The sequence below is a fragment of the Salvelinus fontinalis genome, chromosome 3 (assembly GCF_029448725.1).
Source record: "Salvelinus fontinalis isolate EN_2023a chromosome 3, ASM2944872v1, whole genome shotgun sequence".
Classification (NCBI taxonomy): Eukaryota; Metazoa; Chordata; class Actinopteri; order Salmoniformes; family Salmonidae; genus Salvelinus; species Salvelinus fontinalis.
The window spans coordinates 11,544,645-11,559,090 of NC_074667.1; the positions used below are offsets into that span (position 1 = coordinate 11,544,645).

A 14,446-nucleotide genomic window follows, 5' to 3' on the forward strand; every position below is an offset into this window, starting at 1 on the left:
CGATAGGTAGGCTAGAAATACTTTAACAAGCTTGCATTCAATTGCCCCTCTCTGTTGCACACTACAAGCTTCCATTTCCCCTGTCAGAAGGGAAGATATGGTTGATTCAAGATGAAATTGTCAACACTGTTACGATCAACCCTGTCACTTTTTTATAGTGATTCCTCTTAATTAAACCTCTTGAGATGGGGAAACATGTTTTTTATGAAGTTGAACAGAATGTGAAAATTAGGTGAAATTCAAAATATATATTTTTGACAAATTACACTACCCAATAGGCACTCTATTTGTGGAATGACACATTTGTGTTAAAGTGAGAGGAGCATTTGAAAATGTTAACAAAATATCAACTGTCACTGTTGATACACATCGTCCTACTCAATATAATCCAGCAGTGAATGATTATCGTTTGGGGACTCCGGACTAAACATTAAAGACTTATCCTACCTTCTTTGATAATCATTTTTATTTCCATTAGGTATGTATCGATGTAGGACTCCAGTGTTGTGTTTTTAACCAAGGAGGCTTTGAAAACTGTGAAAAAAAGACAGTCATATGAATAAGTAAACATAACTCAGCAAAAAAAGAAACGTCCTCACTGTCAGCTGCGTTTATTTTCAGCAAACTTAACATGTGTAAATATTTGTATGAACATAACAAGATTCAACAACTGAGACATAAACTGAACAGGTTCCACAGACATGTGACTAACAGAAGTAGAATGTGTCCCTAAACAAAGGGGGGGTCAAAATCAAAAGTAACAGTCAGTATCTGGTGTGGCCACCAGCTGCATTAAGTACTGCATTGCATCTCCTCCTCATGGACTGCACCAGATTTGCCAGTTCTTGCTGTGAGATGTTACCCCACTCTTCCACCAAGGCACCTGCAAGTTGCTGGACATTTCTGGGGGGAATAGCCCTCACCCTCCGATCCAACAGGTCCCAGATGTGCTCATTGGGATTGAGAGCCGGGCTTTTCGCTGGCCATGGCAGAACACTGACATTCCTATCTTACAGAACGAGCAGGATGGCTGGTGGCATTGTCATGCTGGAGGGTCATGTCAGGATGAGCCTGCAGGAAGGGTACCACATTAGGGTGGAGGATGTCTTCCCTGTAACGCACAGCGTTGAGATTGCCTGCAATGACAACAAGCTCAGTCCGATGATGCTGTGACACACCGCCCCAGACCATGACGGACCCTCCACCTCCAAATCGATCTCGCTCCAGAGTACAAGCCTCAGTGTAATGCTCATTCCTTCGACGATAAACACGAATCCAACCATCACCCCTGGTGAGACAAAACCACGACTCATCAGTGAAGAGCACTTTTTGCCAGTCCTGACTGGTCCAGCGACAATGGATTTGTGCCCATAGGCGAAGTTGTTGCCAGTGATGTCTGCCTTACAACAGCGCTAAAAGCCCTCAGGCCAGCCTCTCTCTGCCTATTGCGGACAGTCTGAACACTGATGGAGGGATTGTGCATTCCTGGTGTAACTAGGGCAGTTGTTGTCGCCATCCTGTACTTGTCCTGCAGGTGTGATGTTCGGATGTACCGATCCTGTGCAGGTGTTGCTACACGTGGTCTGCCACTGCGAGGGTGATCAGCTGTCCCTCCTGTAGCACTGTCTTAGGCGTCTCACAGTACAGACATTGCAATTTATTGCCCTGGCCACATCTGCAGTCCTCATGCCTCCTTGGAGCATGCCTAAGGCACGTTCACACAGATGAGCAGAGACCCTGAGCATCTTTCTTTTGGTGTTTTTCAGAGTCAGTAGAAAGGCCTCTTTAGTGTCCTAAGTTTTCATAACTGTGACCTTAATTGCCTACCTGTTAGTGTCTTAACGACTGTTCCAAAGGTGCATGTTCATTCATTGTTTATGGTTCATTGAACAAGCATGGGAAACAGTGTTAAACCCTTTACAATGAAGATCTGTGAAGTTATTTGGATTTTTACGAATTATGTTTGAAAGACAAGGGCCGTTTCTTTTTTTGCTGAGTATATAATTTTGTTCACTTTAATAATACCTGAGTTGTGTCCAGTAGGGATAAAATACAAATGTTCCATTGCAAAGCACTTGTGCCATACTACTGAACACAATTGTCTGTCTCAAAAGACTAGAGACTTACCATAATCCATTCCAGCTTCGCAGGCTTTGTCCAACAATTTCACTTCACTCACGTCTCCATGTTTTTTCTGGAAGCTACAGCTCTCTATGAAAGAAAGGTCCTGTGTGAGTATGAACATGTCAAAGTAACCAGCCAATCTATATAGTGACAGTATTACTTTGGCATTCAGTATATTAACATTAGGCTGAAATTCAGAACCTGTTTTGTGCAAACATTCCACTCCTTGTACCCTGGAGTGGAATGATGGCAGAAACAGACTGTTACCCAGGTTACATTAACATATTATTGTACAGGCAAAATGATCATTCCATGTGAAAATGGAACATGATATTTTGGATTTTCCTGAACATTGAATGGATGATGGTAAAATAATCAGGGTAGGGTAAGCTGATCCTATAACTGCAACTACTTTTTGGCAGCAATTTGGCCACCGAGGCGTGGTACCTTCAGCACAATGGCACACATCATCCTGACAAAGCCTGTTCAGGGTTCCATCCTTCTTCTTTGGGTGGTAGAACTTCACACAGCGGTTCTCTAAAATGACAAAAGTCCCCATTCAAGACTATTTCCTCCGCGCGTTGGCATTTCTAGTGAATGCATTGTAGTCTATGAGGCACATGTGAGTGTCTGTGCTTATCAGACCTGGGTTCTAATAGTATGTTTCCTTTCAAATACTTTGAGTGTTTGATTGAGCCTGCCTGGAATGCCAGATGGGCAGGGTTTATACTTTTGGGACTATTCCATTTGTTCCATTCCACCAGACAAGCTGAATCAAGCACAGGTTAAGTATTTTAAAGAAATGTGAATTCTATTTAAACCAGGTCTGGTTCATATCCCCTCAAAAAAAATCAAGCATACCTTGAGCATAGTATTCATAAACGGTGACCCCGACAGGTTGAAGCAGACCTACATCTTGTACCTTGTGTATTCTGAACGCCACCCTGTCTGCTAGTTCATTAGAAACCTTAAAGGATACCGGAGATATAGTGAAAGTTTAATAATATAAAATTAAGTTACGTCCTTGTATACATGTCACTGAGAAGAAGAAAGCCATTTGAATACCAGCGTGGCATGTCACAAACAGATACCTGGACAAGATAGATAATGAGGGAGCCCCTCTCAGACAACTTTTTGTCCATTTCAAACTTCTGAATGTACCTTTCCGTCCCCGTTGACAACTGCAAGCAGAAAGACAAGAGTGAACTTTGAACCATTCATGTTTATGGCATTATCCACACGAAAAAAAAGCGGAAAATGAAAATAACTGTGTACTTAGGCAATGCTGTGTGTTCATGCAGCCTGAAGGTTTAAGAGTATTGCCATAACTCTATCAGACCGGTATTTAAGCAGTTGTAATGGGTTGAAAAATTAGACACTAGAAAAAGACACGCTTTTGATATTTTTTAAACCAAAAGTTAAGCTGTCTAATTAATGTCGCATTTATCTCCTACAAGCTGTAGTTCTACTATCAATCCAATAGATAGCGCTGTTACTCTGTGGCAGTAGTAGTGATGGAAGAAGTTTTGGCTGAGACTCTTCAGAATAAAGAATCCACCAGAACTGCGAACACTAACTTTTGTGTCCAGTTATCGACTACTACCGGTATATAAAAATAACATGTTTATAATATCCTCAGTAACAATTCCGCCAAATGTGTAATCACATGTGTGAGGCCCAGTGCAGTCACAATTCTGTTTTGCCTGTGTTTTTGTATTCTATTGTGCAACAGCTGATGAAACTAACATTGTAAAGCAAATTGAATGTGAAGCAAATTGATCTGTGTTAATCCTGATTGTTGCTGGTTGAAACAGGACCTTGTAATCAGGTTTTGCATGACCTCTCAGCCAATAATAACAGCTAGTTTTCAGGATACATATCCCTTCTATTCGGCCCCTCACTCAGACCACTCTCAGACAGTCCTAGAAAAATTATTTCTCAGGAATATTTTTTGTTGTTGCTAAAATGCAAACACTTTTTTCTTCTTTTTGCCTATTTTAATGGAAAACTAAAAGAGTAAGGTACTTAACTGCTACAAAGAGACTTTAGTGCAGACAGTATGGTTGCAGAAGTCTATAGACACAATTTAATGGTTTATATAATCTGGTGACACTGAATGTAAAGTTTAACAGTTTTATGCATTTTGTCCATATTCTGCCACACTCAGTTGTTTCTATCTGTATCAGAGGATGCTGGTGGGAGAAGCTATAGGAGGACGGGTTCATTGTAATGGCTGGAATGGCATAATTGGAACGGAGACAAACATGTGGTTTCCATATGTTTGATGTGTTTGATACCATTCCAGCCATTACAATGAGCCCATCCTACTATAGCTCCTCCCACCAGCCTCCTCTCATCTGTATGTATAGCTAGCTACATTTTTATATTGTGTGAAATGGAAATATGTAGGACCATACTTGAGAACATTCAGAAAGTTACAATTCAAGGTTAAGTTTAAGCACAAGCCAATTAAAATCGTTGATGTTAAAATCGTTGACATAGGCATGCTAACCTCACCAGGTGAGCTAATCGTCCAAAAAGTTGGTGCGCGTTTTAGTAACTGATTAGCAGATTTTGCCGTTTGACTGCTGTTAAGCAAAAGTGTTCTATCACGTCCAACTACATCGGCAATTTTAATAGCCTAATATGGAATTTTAACCGAATATAATCATGTTCACATAGTGAGGTTAGCATAGGGCTAAATTTGCCAGGTTATGTAATGGAAACAGCTAACATGAAGCCTTTGATCAAGTGCAACTACATTAATTAGGGATAGGCGTTCCATCAACGGGACAATTGTAAATCATGTAGCACCGTGTGTCCTGATCTCAGATTTTAGAGAAACAACAAATGTCGGAACATATAAGTGTCTTATATCGGCTGAAATCTTAAATTATTGTTAATATAACTGCACTGTCCAATTTACAGTAGCTATTACTGCGAAAAAATGCCATGCTATTGTTTGAGGAGTGCTCAAAACAACAAACACTTTTTTCACCGCGACAGGTTTGATAAAATCACCTCTGACGAAATGTCTACTTACATTCTGAAATCTTGCTCTGATTTATCATCCCAAGGGTCCCAAAGATAACATGAAGTGTCGTTTCGTTAGATAAAATCATTTTTCATATCCTAAAAAGGTCCATATAGCATGCACAATCAATTTTGTATTTCCACTCGTTCAATTTGCAAAGAAAGGAATCTGTGAAAATCTAACCCTAAACGTTGTTTCAGCCAGTCAAATTACGTTCGTATTTATTCCTCAGAGATCCTAGAATGTAACCAGACTTCACTATATCATTAGGAGTGTAGTATATCCTATAGGACACCAAATTTGGTCAGAGAGTGACACCTTCATGGCGCGCCGATGACACAGGCGGTCTTCAGTTGATTGACTGTAACTTTGTCGAAAGCACCAAATCGGGGTCCAACAAAGCTATCTAGATAGCCAATGAGCTGGGCAACCCTGTATCTATTGCACAATTTTGCTGCTAACGATGACTTCACACTAAATGTCATGTAACTTGCTCATACTTCAAGTGATCAGTCTGAAACTTTGCACATACACTGCTGCCCTCTTGTGGACACCATGGGAATTACAACCAGAGTGATGGCTAGATTTGGGACCTCTGTTGCATTTCAAAGATGGTGGTAGAAAAAAAATACAACAAAAAACGGTTGTTTTTTTCTTTGTATTTTCTTCCACCAGATCTATTGTGTTATTTTCTCCTACATTCAATTCACATTTCCACAAACTTCAAAGTGTTTCCTTTCAAATGGTACGAAGAATATGCATACCCTTGCTTCAGGGCCTGAGCTACAGGCAGTTAGATTTGTGGATGTCATTTTAAGCGAAAATTGAAAAAAAAGGGGCTATCCCTAAGAATTAACGATTTTAATTGGCTGATGCTTAATCTTAAGCTAAAACCTTTTTTAAATGTTTGCAAGTATAGACCTAATTAATTTTACAGGGAAATATTACAATTAGGCCAATGAAAGACTATTAAGGATAAGAGTACATACAGATCTGCTATCTTAATTTGACCATGTTTCTCACAGCATGATTTGTGGAAACTTTAGAAGCCTTTAAACCTCAAAAACAGTACAATTTGCATTTCTCTGCAACAATGGAGTGATCAAATTAAGATGGCATATCTGCAAGCTGTTTTGCTATGTATGTATCACAGAAATTGTCCAGCCAAAAGGAGCACTGTGATCCCTCTCTGACATCCAATGAATCCAGGCGTCCTGGAGAAACCTCCTAGAATACCTGGAGTCGAAGCTATCTGCAAGAAGCACAGTCAATACTAATGTACCCAGTACATGGCAATACGTTTTCTGGATCCATGCCCGGGCAACAGTACTTCTAGGTCTCAGAAAGGCAGTAGCGATGCACCATAAGCCATCTGCTATATCAACATTGATAACTCACCTGTTTCAGATCCTCAAAGTCAACTACAAAGCCAGTCAGCAAGCTGATGTCTAAAATGGTCATGGTGGCATTTCTGTCAGATTTAAACCTTGGGAGAGAATAGGAGTGTCCATAAGAAAGACTTGATTTTATATGATTTCATTTTTGCATGTACTGTGTTTCCTTTTCCTCACTGGATAAGAATAAAATCTAACAATAATATTGGCCTACGGCAAAGTACGATGGTGATTACAGTATAGCCCGAGTAATCAGGTTTTTCTTTTACTTACAACACGTCAATGTGGAGCATATATGTCTCTGTAGCTCCGTTGAGTGCAACTTTAAAGACAAGAGATGTCACTTTGAAGGTAGATTTAGCTATATGACATCATCATACACAGTGGGGCCACTTCAGTCATGCCGATATCAACAACCACCAAACTGAAATCTGCCACTAGTGGCTCTCTTCCACATTTCAATGAATAAAACAAAACAAACAAAACGTCAGTTGAGTGGAAACAAGTTAAAATACAATAGCCATGACAAGTAGCCTACCTGTAGCCTGCTTTGTTAGTTTCACATCAAGCACAAAGTTTTTGCAGTCTTGGTTCTCCTCCTTGGGCATGGCATAGTATAACGTTGTAACCTTGACATGGATAGGCAAGGAGAGGGTTGGTGTTACTTGGTTATCCCCGGGTACAAATTTTATCTTTATGTTATCAATCAAATGTCTTCACACACTAATTAGGCTAATTTAAATCCAGTGCAATTTAACCCCCCCCCCCCCCCCCCCTCCTTCTTACCAATAATTCCCCCTGACCAGTTCCTTTGGCAGTTACTGTGAAGTTCTCATGCAGCTGGACCTATACAGAATACAAACGTTCATTTAAGACCTGTCTAACAGACAAAATAGCCTTCCTCCGTCTCTCACTATGATCAACTATTCTCTTAATTCACTTTCTCTAACAAACATTTCTCCTTCCCCCTCTGTGATGCAGGTTGCCTTGTTCCTTTCCTCAGGGAACCATGTTCACACCACAACATTCTGACTGAGAAATGTGATTCGAGTGACCCAAAAGTTTGTCTTGACTGTGTTCTAGGCTCACGGACAATAGGCTCCCACTTCTCACGTGTTACAAAGAGGCTTATGTGCGCGTACGTCCTTACCTTGTCGGTGCGTGTGAGTAAGGCGTTACTCTTGCTAAATGACCACTTGATGACTTTAGTTCTCCCTGAGATATCAATGTCCACATTCAGATCAATGTCTTTTACTTTTCCTGCTTTCGTCATGTACTCTGCCACAGCCTGGAACACCATGATAGTGGACTGTTTAGGAAGAAACAGAAGGAGGGGGTTGAAAGTGTACCAAGCCTGTATACAGTCGGGTTCGAAATGAATGATGCCCTTGATAAAGATTAGCAATAACGATGTATACAATAAATAACTCAAATACTGAGCTATATTGTATCCTGGGAAAAAATCCCAGTCATGTAAAGTTGATAGATTAAGGCCTAATGAAGTTATTTCAATTGACTGATTTCCTTCTGTGAACTGTAACAGTAAAATCCTTTCAATTGTTGTATGTTGCATTTATATTTTTTGTTCCATATAATAGAATTGCTCAGAGAAATATATATCTTCTTTTACAAGTAGTACTTTATTTTCTGAAAAAGGTAGGGGTCAAAATTATTGACACCCCTAAAGATTCTTATAAATACATTTTAGTATTTGGTCCCATATTCCTAGTACACTACAAACTTGTTGGAACCATTTTCAGTTAGTTTTGGTTGTGTTTCAGATTATTTTGTGCCTAATAGAAATGAATGGTAAATAATGTATTGTGTTATTTTGGAGTCACTTTTATTGTAAATAATAATAGAATATGTTTCTAAACACTTCTACATTAATGGGGATGCTACCATGATTACGGATAATCCTGGATGAATCATGAATGACAATGAGTGAGAAAGTTACAAAGGGTCTAAGATCATACCGCCAAGACATGCTAACCTCCCGTTATGACCCTTACCTTTCTAATCATTTTGACCCTTATCTTTTTGAGAGAAAAAATGAATAGTTAAACAAAATCTCTATCTCTGAGCAATTGTATTAGTAGAAAATAATGTCATTTACAAAACATTTTGAGAATACAATATAACTCACTATTTGAATGATTTATTTTACAGTCATCATTGCTCAGCTTTATCAAGAGTGTCAATCATTTCAGACCTCAATGTATGTGGCTCTTGAGTGCTGTTTTGTTTTATCCTAAATGCAGATTTCTATAACATGGTGCATCCCCACACGGCATATTTCCTTATATTGAATTATAATGTTGCATGACCCCGAAGCAGCCTGTTTCAAATGATGTATGGACATTAGCCCGTCTTAGCCAAGGTTAGTTAGCCAGCCTGTTTGCCCTTGTTGGATACGTGATGTTACTTGTCACATGGGTCTGGCTGTACCTGAGTGGATGAGTCACCTCCTCTTTGAAAACCCTGGCTTTTGAGCCACCTGACGATGGGACCAGCTTCCTCAATGGCACCGGCCTTCACCAGGGCCAACAGGGCGTAAGCTGTGGCCTCCAGTGTGAGAAGGCGATTCTCTGAAACAGGCCAGTGGGTCCGGTCTGTGGGGGAAACACAAACATGATTTATTATTAACAAAACCAAAATGTACAAAAGCATCTGCTACACTGGCAAAATGTAGCTTTTTGATGCAGAGAGTACCGGGCTATAAAAGTCAAAAATGGGTTAGGCTACATAATACTGTCCATCATAGGGTTCAATTACTCAATATTTCCTACTATAAAGGAGGATTTATACGGTCACCTGTAGATGAGTGTTTGAATAGGATAGACTGGTTGAGCTTGCCCTCATTAGCCAGGGCGTATGAGGTCATAGCCACTGAATAAGGGTTGGTCAGGTGTTGATTCCGAAATTCTAGGTATTGCTTAGCCTTTTTAATGCTCTCTGGCAGGTTCTGTAGAGAGAGGAAGAGAGGCAATTGCTAACTTAAGTATCCTAAAAGGCATTCAAAAACTACTCCATGCCTTTGTTATTTGACTATGCATGGCCATAGAAAACATGGGTATGAGAGAAGTAATAGGAAGACATGAGAATGTGTAAATTCCACTTACACTGATACCATCATAATTTTTGCAAATTGTGTGTGCTTCCTGCATGGTTATGAGCACAAATGCTGTCAAGGTGTCATCCACGTCTTTCCCCAGTACATCTCCCTGTAGATAGGCACAGACAGAAATTACCATATCTAAGTTGGTATCTGGGTTTTTGGTTTAATATTTTATGTTCTCAATATTTTACAGACTCAAAAACTCAAGATTACAACTGAGAAATACACTGAACAGAAATATAATGGCAACATGTAAAGTGTTGGTACCATGTTTCATGAGCTGAAATAAAAGATCCCAGAAATGTTCCATACACACAAAAAGCTTATTTTTCAAAAATTGTGCCAAATTTTACATTCCTGTTAGTGAGCATTTCTCCTTCGCCAAGATAATCCATCTGACAGGTGTGGCATATCAAGAAGCTGATTAAACAGCATGATCCTTACACAGGTGCACCTTGTGATGGGGACAATATAAGGCCACTAAAATGTGCAGTTTTGTCACACAACACAATGCCACAGATCTTTTTTGAGTGAGCATGCAATTGGCATGCTGACTGCAGGAATGTCCATCGGAGAATTGAATGTTAATTTCTCTACCATAAGCTGCCTCCAACTTTGTTTTAGAGAATTTGTCAGTACGTCCAACCGGCCTCACAACCGCAGACCACGTGTATTGCGTCATGTGGGCGAGCGGTTTGCTGATGTCAACATTGTGAACAGAGTGCCCATGGTGGTTATGGTATGGGCAGGCATAAGCCATGGACAACGAACACAATTGCATTTTATCAATGGAAATTTAAATGCACAGAGATACCGTGACGAGATCCTGAGGCCCATTGCCGTGCCCTTCATCCGCCGCCATTACCTTATGTTTCAGCATGATAAAGCACGGCCCCATGGTGCAAGATTCTGTACACAATTCCTGAAAGCTGAAAATGTCCCAGTTCTTCCATGGCCTGCATACCAGAAATGTCACCCGTTGAGCATGTTTGGGATGCTCTGGATCGACGTGTATGGCAGCGTGTTCCAGTTCCCGCCAATATCCAGCAACTTCACACAGCCATTGAAGAGGAGTGGGACAACATTCCACAGGCCACAATCAACAGCCTGATCAACTCTATGTGAAGGAGATGTGTCACGCTGTGAGGAAAAGGGTGGTCACACCAGATACTGACTGGTTTTCTGATCCACGCCCTTACCTTTTATTTGAAGGTATCTGTGACCAGATGCAGACGCATATCTGCAATTCTAGTCATGTCAAATCCATAGATTAGGGCCTAATTTATTTATTTCAATTGACTGATTCCTTATATGAACTCTAACTCAGTAAAATCGTTTAAATTCTTGCATTTGTGTTTATATTTTGTTCAGTATTTCTTTTATAATTCTTGTTACATTTACATGGATACTCTGAACATAAGAGATAGGTTAATTCCTGTAAGGCAATGGTAATGTAAATATTGTCAAGGGTAGGAGTGCGATGTATTAGTTTTAGATAAATCAGTTTTGCAAAATAATATGATTAATACAATTAAATAAATTAAATATTCAATAGTTTAATAAATGTATTTCATTATATTTATGCCAGCAACACAAGCAGTACCATCATGGTGGGATGTAGGAGTTTGCCAGTTTCCTCGAAAATGCCATTGGGCCGCTGTCTTTCCATGACAAGCCACTTGACTGCACTGCACAGGACATCTTCCGAAATAACGATTAAAGAGTTTGACATGGCAAATACCTTAGCAACATAAGCTGTTAACCTAGATGGAAGGATGAGATTTAGGTACAGTTAGGAATCATTTACCCTGCCATGAATGAAATGTCAACTTGTACAGTGCCTTCAGAAAGTATTCACACCCCTTGACTTTTTCCATGGGGGGGGGGGGGGGGGGGGGGGTCACTTGTCTACACACAATACCCCATAATGTCAAAGTGGAATTATGTTTTACTTCTTTATTTTTTACAACTGAATAATAAACTGAAAGTTGAAACATCTTTAGTCAGTGAGGTCAATGTTTTTCTGCTGACCTACAAAGCATTACATGGATTCTTATTTACAATGACGGCCTACCCCGACCAAACCCGGACAACACTGGACCAATTGTGCGCCGCCCTATGGGACTGCCAATCACAGCCGGATGTGATACAGCCTGGCATCAAACCAGGGACTGTAGTGACGCCTCTTGCACTGAGATGCAGTGCCTTAGACCGCTGCGCCACTTGCTACTACCTATCTTTCCGATTTGGTCCTGCCGTACATACCTACATGTATGGTCACAAGACGCAGGCCTCCTTATTGTCTCTAGAATTTCTAAGAAAAGTTGGAGGCAGGGCTTTCTCCTATAGAGCTCCATTTTTATGGAATGGTCTGCCTATCCATGTGAGAGACGCAGACTTCGTCTCGACTTTTAAGTCTTTACTGAAGACTCATCTCTTCAGTAGGTCTTATGACTGAGTGTAGTCTGGCCCAGGGGTGCGAAGGTGAACGGCAAGGCACTGGAGTGACGAACCACCCTTGCTTTCTCTGCCTGGCCGGCTCCCTTCTATCCACTCGGATTCTCTGCCTCTGACCCTATTACAGGGGCTGAGTCACTGGCTTACTAGTGCTCTTCCATGCCGTCCCTAGGAAGGGGTTGAGTCACTGACGTGATCTTCCTGTCTGGTTTTGCACCCCCATGGGCTTGTGCGGTGGAGGAGATCTTCGTGGGCTACAGTATACTCAGCCTTGTCTCAGGGTAGTAAGTTGGTGGTCTGTTGATATCCCTCTAGTGGTGTGGGGGCTGTGCTTTGGCAATGTGGGTGGGGTTATATCCTGCCTGGTTGGCCCTGTCCACAACTCCCCCTGTCTCAGCCTCCAGTATCTATGCTGCAATAGTCTATGTGCCAGGACCTGCTTTTTTCGTCTCTCTCTCTCTACCTCTGAATGCTCAGCTATGAAAAGCCAGCTGACGTTTACACCCTATGGTGCTGACCTGTTGCACCCTCTACAACCGCTGTGATTATTATTTGACCCTGCTGGTCATCTATGAATGTTTGAACATCTTGAAGAACAATCTGACCTTCCTAGCCACCGTGCTTCTACAGTACATCTGCATTGCCTGCTGTTTGGGGTTTTAGACTGGGTTTCTGTATAAGCACTTTATGACATCTGCTGATGTAAAAAGGGCTTTATAAATACATTTAATTTGATTGTAAGTATTCAACCCCTTTGTGATGGCAAGCCTAAATAAAATCAGGAGTAAAAATGTGCTTAACATAATAAGTTGCATGCACTCTGCGGGCAATAATAGTGTTTAACAGGATTTTTGAATGACTACCTCATCTTTGTACCGCTCAGGGATTTCACCATGGGGCCAATGGTGACTTTTAAAAGAGTTACAGAGTTTAATGCCTAGTTAAAGGTAAAAATATATCAAAATGAATGGCTGTGATGGGAAAAAACTGAGGATGGCTCAACAACATTGTAATTACTCCACAATACTAATCTAATTGACAAAGTGAAAAGAAGGAAGCCTGGACAACATACAAAATATTCAAAACATGCTTCATGTTTGAAAAAAGGCACTAAAGTAATAATGCAGAAAAATTGGCAAAGCAATTGTGGCCAGTGATTTCAAGTCTATGTACATAGGGCAGCAGCCTCTAAGGTGTCCTGAATACAAAGTGTTGTTTTTGGGACAAATCCAACGCAACACATACTGAGTACCACTCTCCAAATTTTCAAGCATAGTGGTGGCTGCATCTTGTTAAAGGTATGCTGGTAGTCGTTAAAGACCGGGGAGTTTGGTTCACATGGTTCAGTCTGCTTTCCCTCAGACACTGGGAAATCACTTTTCAGCAGGACAATAGCCTAAAACACTAGGCCAAATCTACACTGGAAGTTACTTACCAAGAAGACAGTGAATGTTCCTGAGTGGCCGAATTAAAGTTTTTACTTAAATCTACGGCAAGATTTGACTCTGGGGTGTGAATACTTATGTAAATTTGATATGTCTGTATTTCATTTTCAATAAATGTGTTAAAATAAGAAAAATAAAACAATTCACTATGGGGTATTATGTGTATATGGGTGAGAATTTAAAAAAAAATCTATTTTAAATCCAGGCTGTAACAAAAATAAATGGGGAATACGTCAAGGGGTATGAATACTTTCCGAAGGCACCGTAAATTGCCTGAATTTGTGATTCCTTAAAGTGGATTCCACAAAGTGTAAGCTGCTTCTGGTCTTTTCTCACCATTACGAGGTCTTATTGTCTCAACATATACAGTGCCCTCCTGAATTATTGGCACCCTAGGTAAATATGAACCAAAAAGGCTGCGAACAATGTCTTTGTTGTTAATCAGCTTAATTTTACACCAAAATATCACATGAATCTAACCTTTTAATTGAGTTTAAAAACAATAAAAAATCAAGAAATCATCATCAAGAAATAATACTTTTATTCAAAAACATGCAATTATTGGCACCCCTGCATTTAGCCCTTTGTGCACCCTTCCTTTGCCAACATAACAGCTCTGAGTCGTCTCCTATAATGTTTGATGAGGTTGGAGAACACACAGAATGGGATTTGAGACCATTCCCCCATGGAAAAACTCTCCAGATCCTTCAGAATCCTTGGTCCTCACTTGTGGACTCTCCTGTTCAGCTCACCCCACAGGTTTTCAATGGGGTTTAGGTCAAGGGACCGGGATGGCCATTGCAAAAGCTTAATTCTATGGTCAGTGAACCCTTTTTGTGTGGATTTGGAGGTATGCTTTGGATCGTTGTCCTGC

At 40.5% G+C, this 14,446-nt stretch overlaps 1 protein-coding gene across 1 annotated transcript in view; it reads right to left on the reverse strand.

Moving 5' to 3' along the window:
- LOC129838829 (complement C3-like) overlaps positions 1 to 14,446 on the reverse strand; it is a 56,558-nt gene that overhangs the window by 5,677 nt on the left and 36,435 nt on the right. The window contains exons 26-39 of the mRNA XM_055906049.1: positions 11,274 to 11,433; positions 9,675 to 9,776; positions 9,367 to 9,517; positions 9,001 to 9,164; positions 7,703 to 7,861; positions 7,339 to 7,398; positions 7,091 to 7,181; positions 6,826 to 6,874; positions 6,557 to 6,644; positions 3,216 to 3,305; positions 2,986 to 3,091; positions 2,572 to 2,661; positions 2,128 to 2,211; positions 448 to 534 (exon numbers count right to left, since the gene is read on the reverse strand). Of these exons, the coding sequence (XP_055762024.1) occupies positions 448 to 534; positions 2,128 to 2,211; positions 2,572 to 2,661; positions 2,986 to 3,091; positions 3,216 to 3,305; positions 6,557 to 6,644; positions 6,826 to 6,874; positions 7,091 to 7,181; positions 7,339 to 7,398; positions 7,703 to 7,861; positions 9,001 to 9,164; positions 9,367 to 9,517; positions 9,675 to 9,776; positions 11,274 to 11,433 (1,481 nt within the window). The remainder of the gene's footprint in view (positions 1 to 447; positions 535 to 2,127; positions 2,212 to 2,571; positions 2,662 to 2,985; positions 3,092 to 3,215; positions 3,306 to 6,556; positions 6,645 to 6,825; positions 6,875 to 7,090; positions 7,182 to 7,338; positions 7,399 to 7,702; positions 7,862 to 9,000; positions 9,165 to 9,366; positions 9,518 to 9,674; positions 9,777 to 11,273; positions 11,434 to 14,446) is intronic.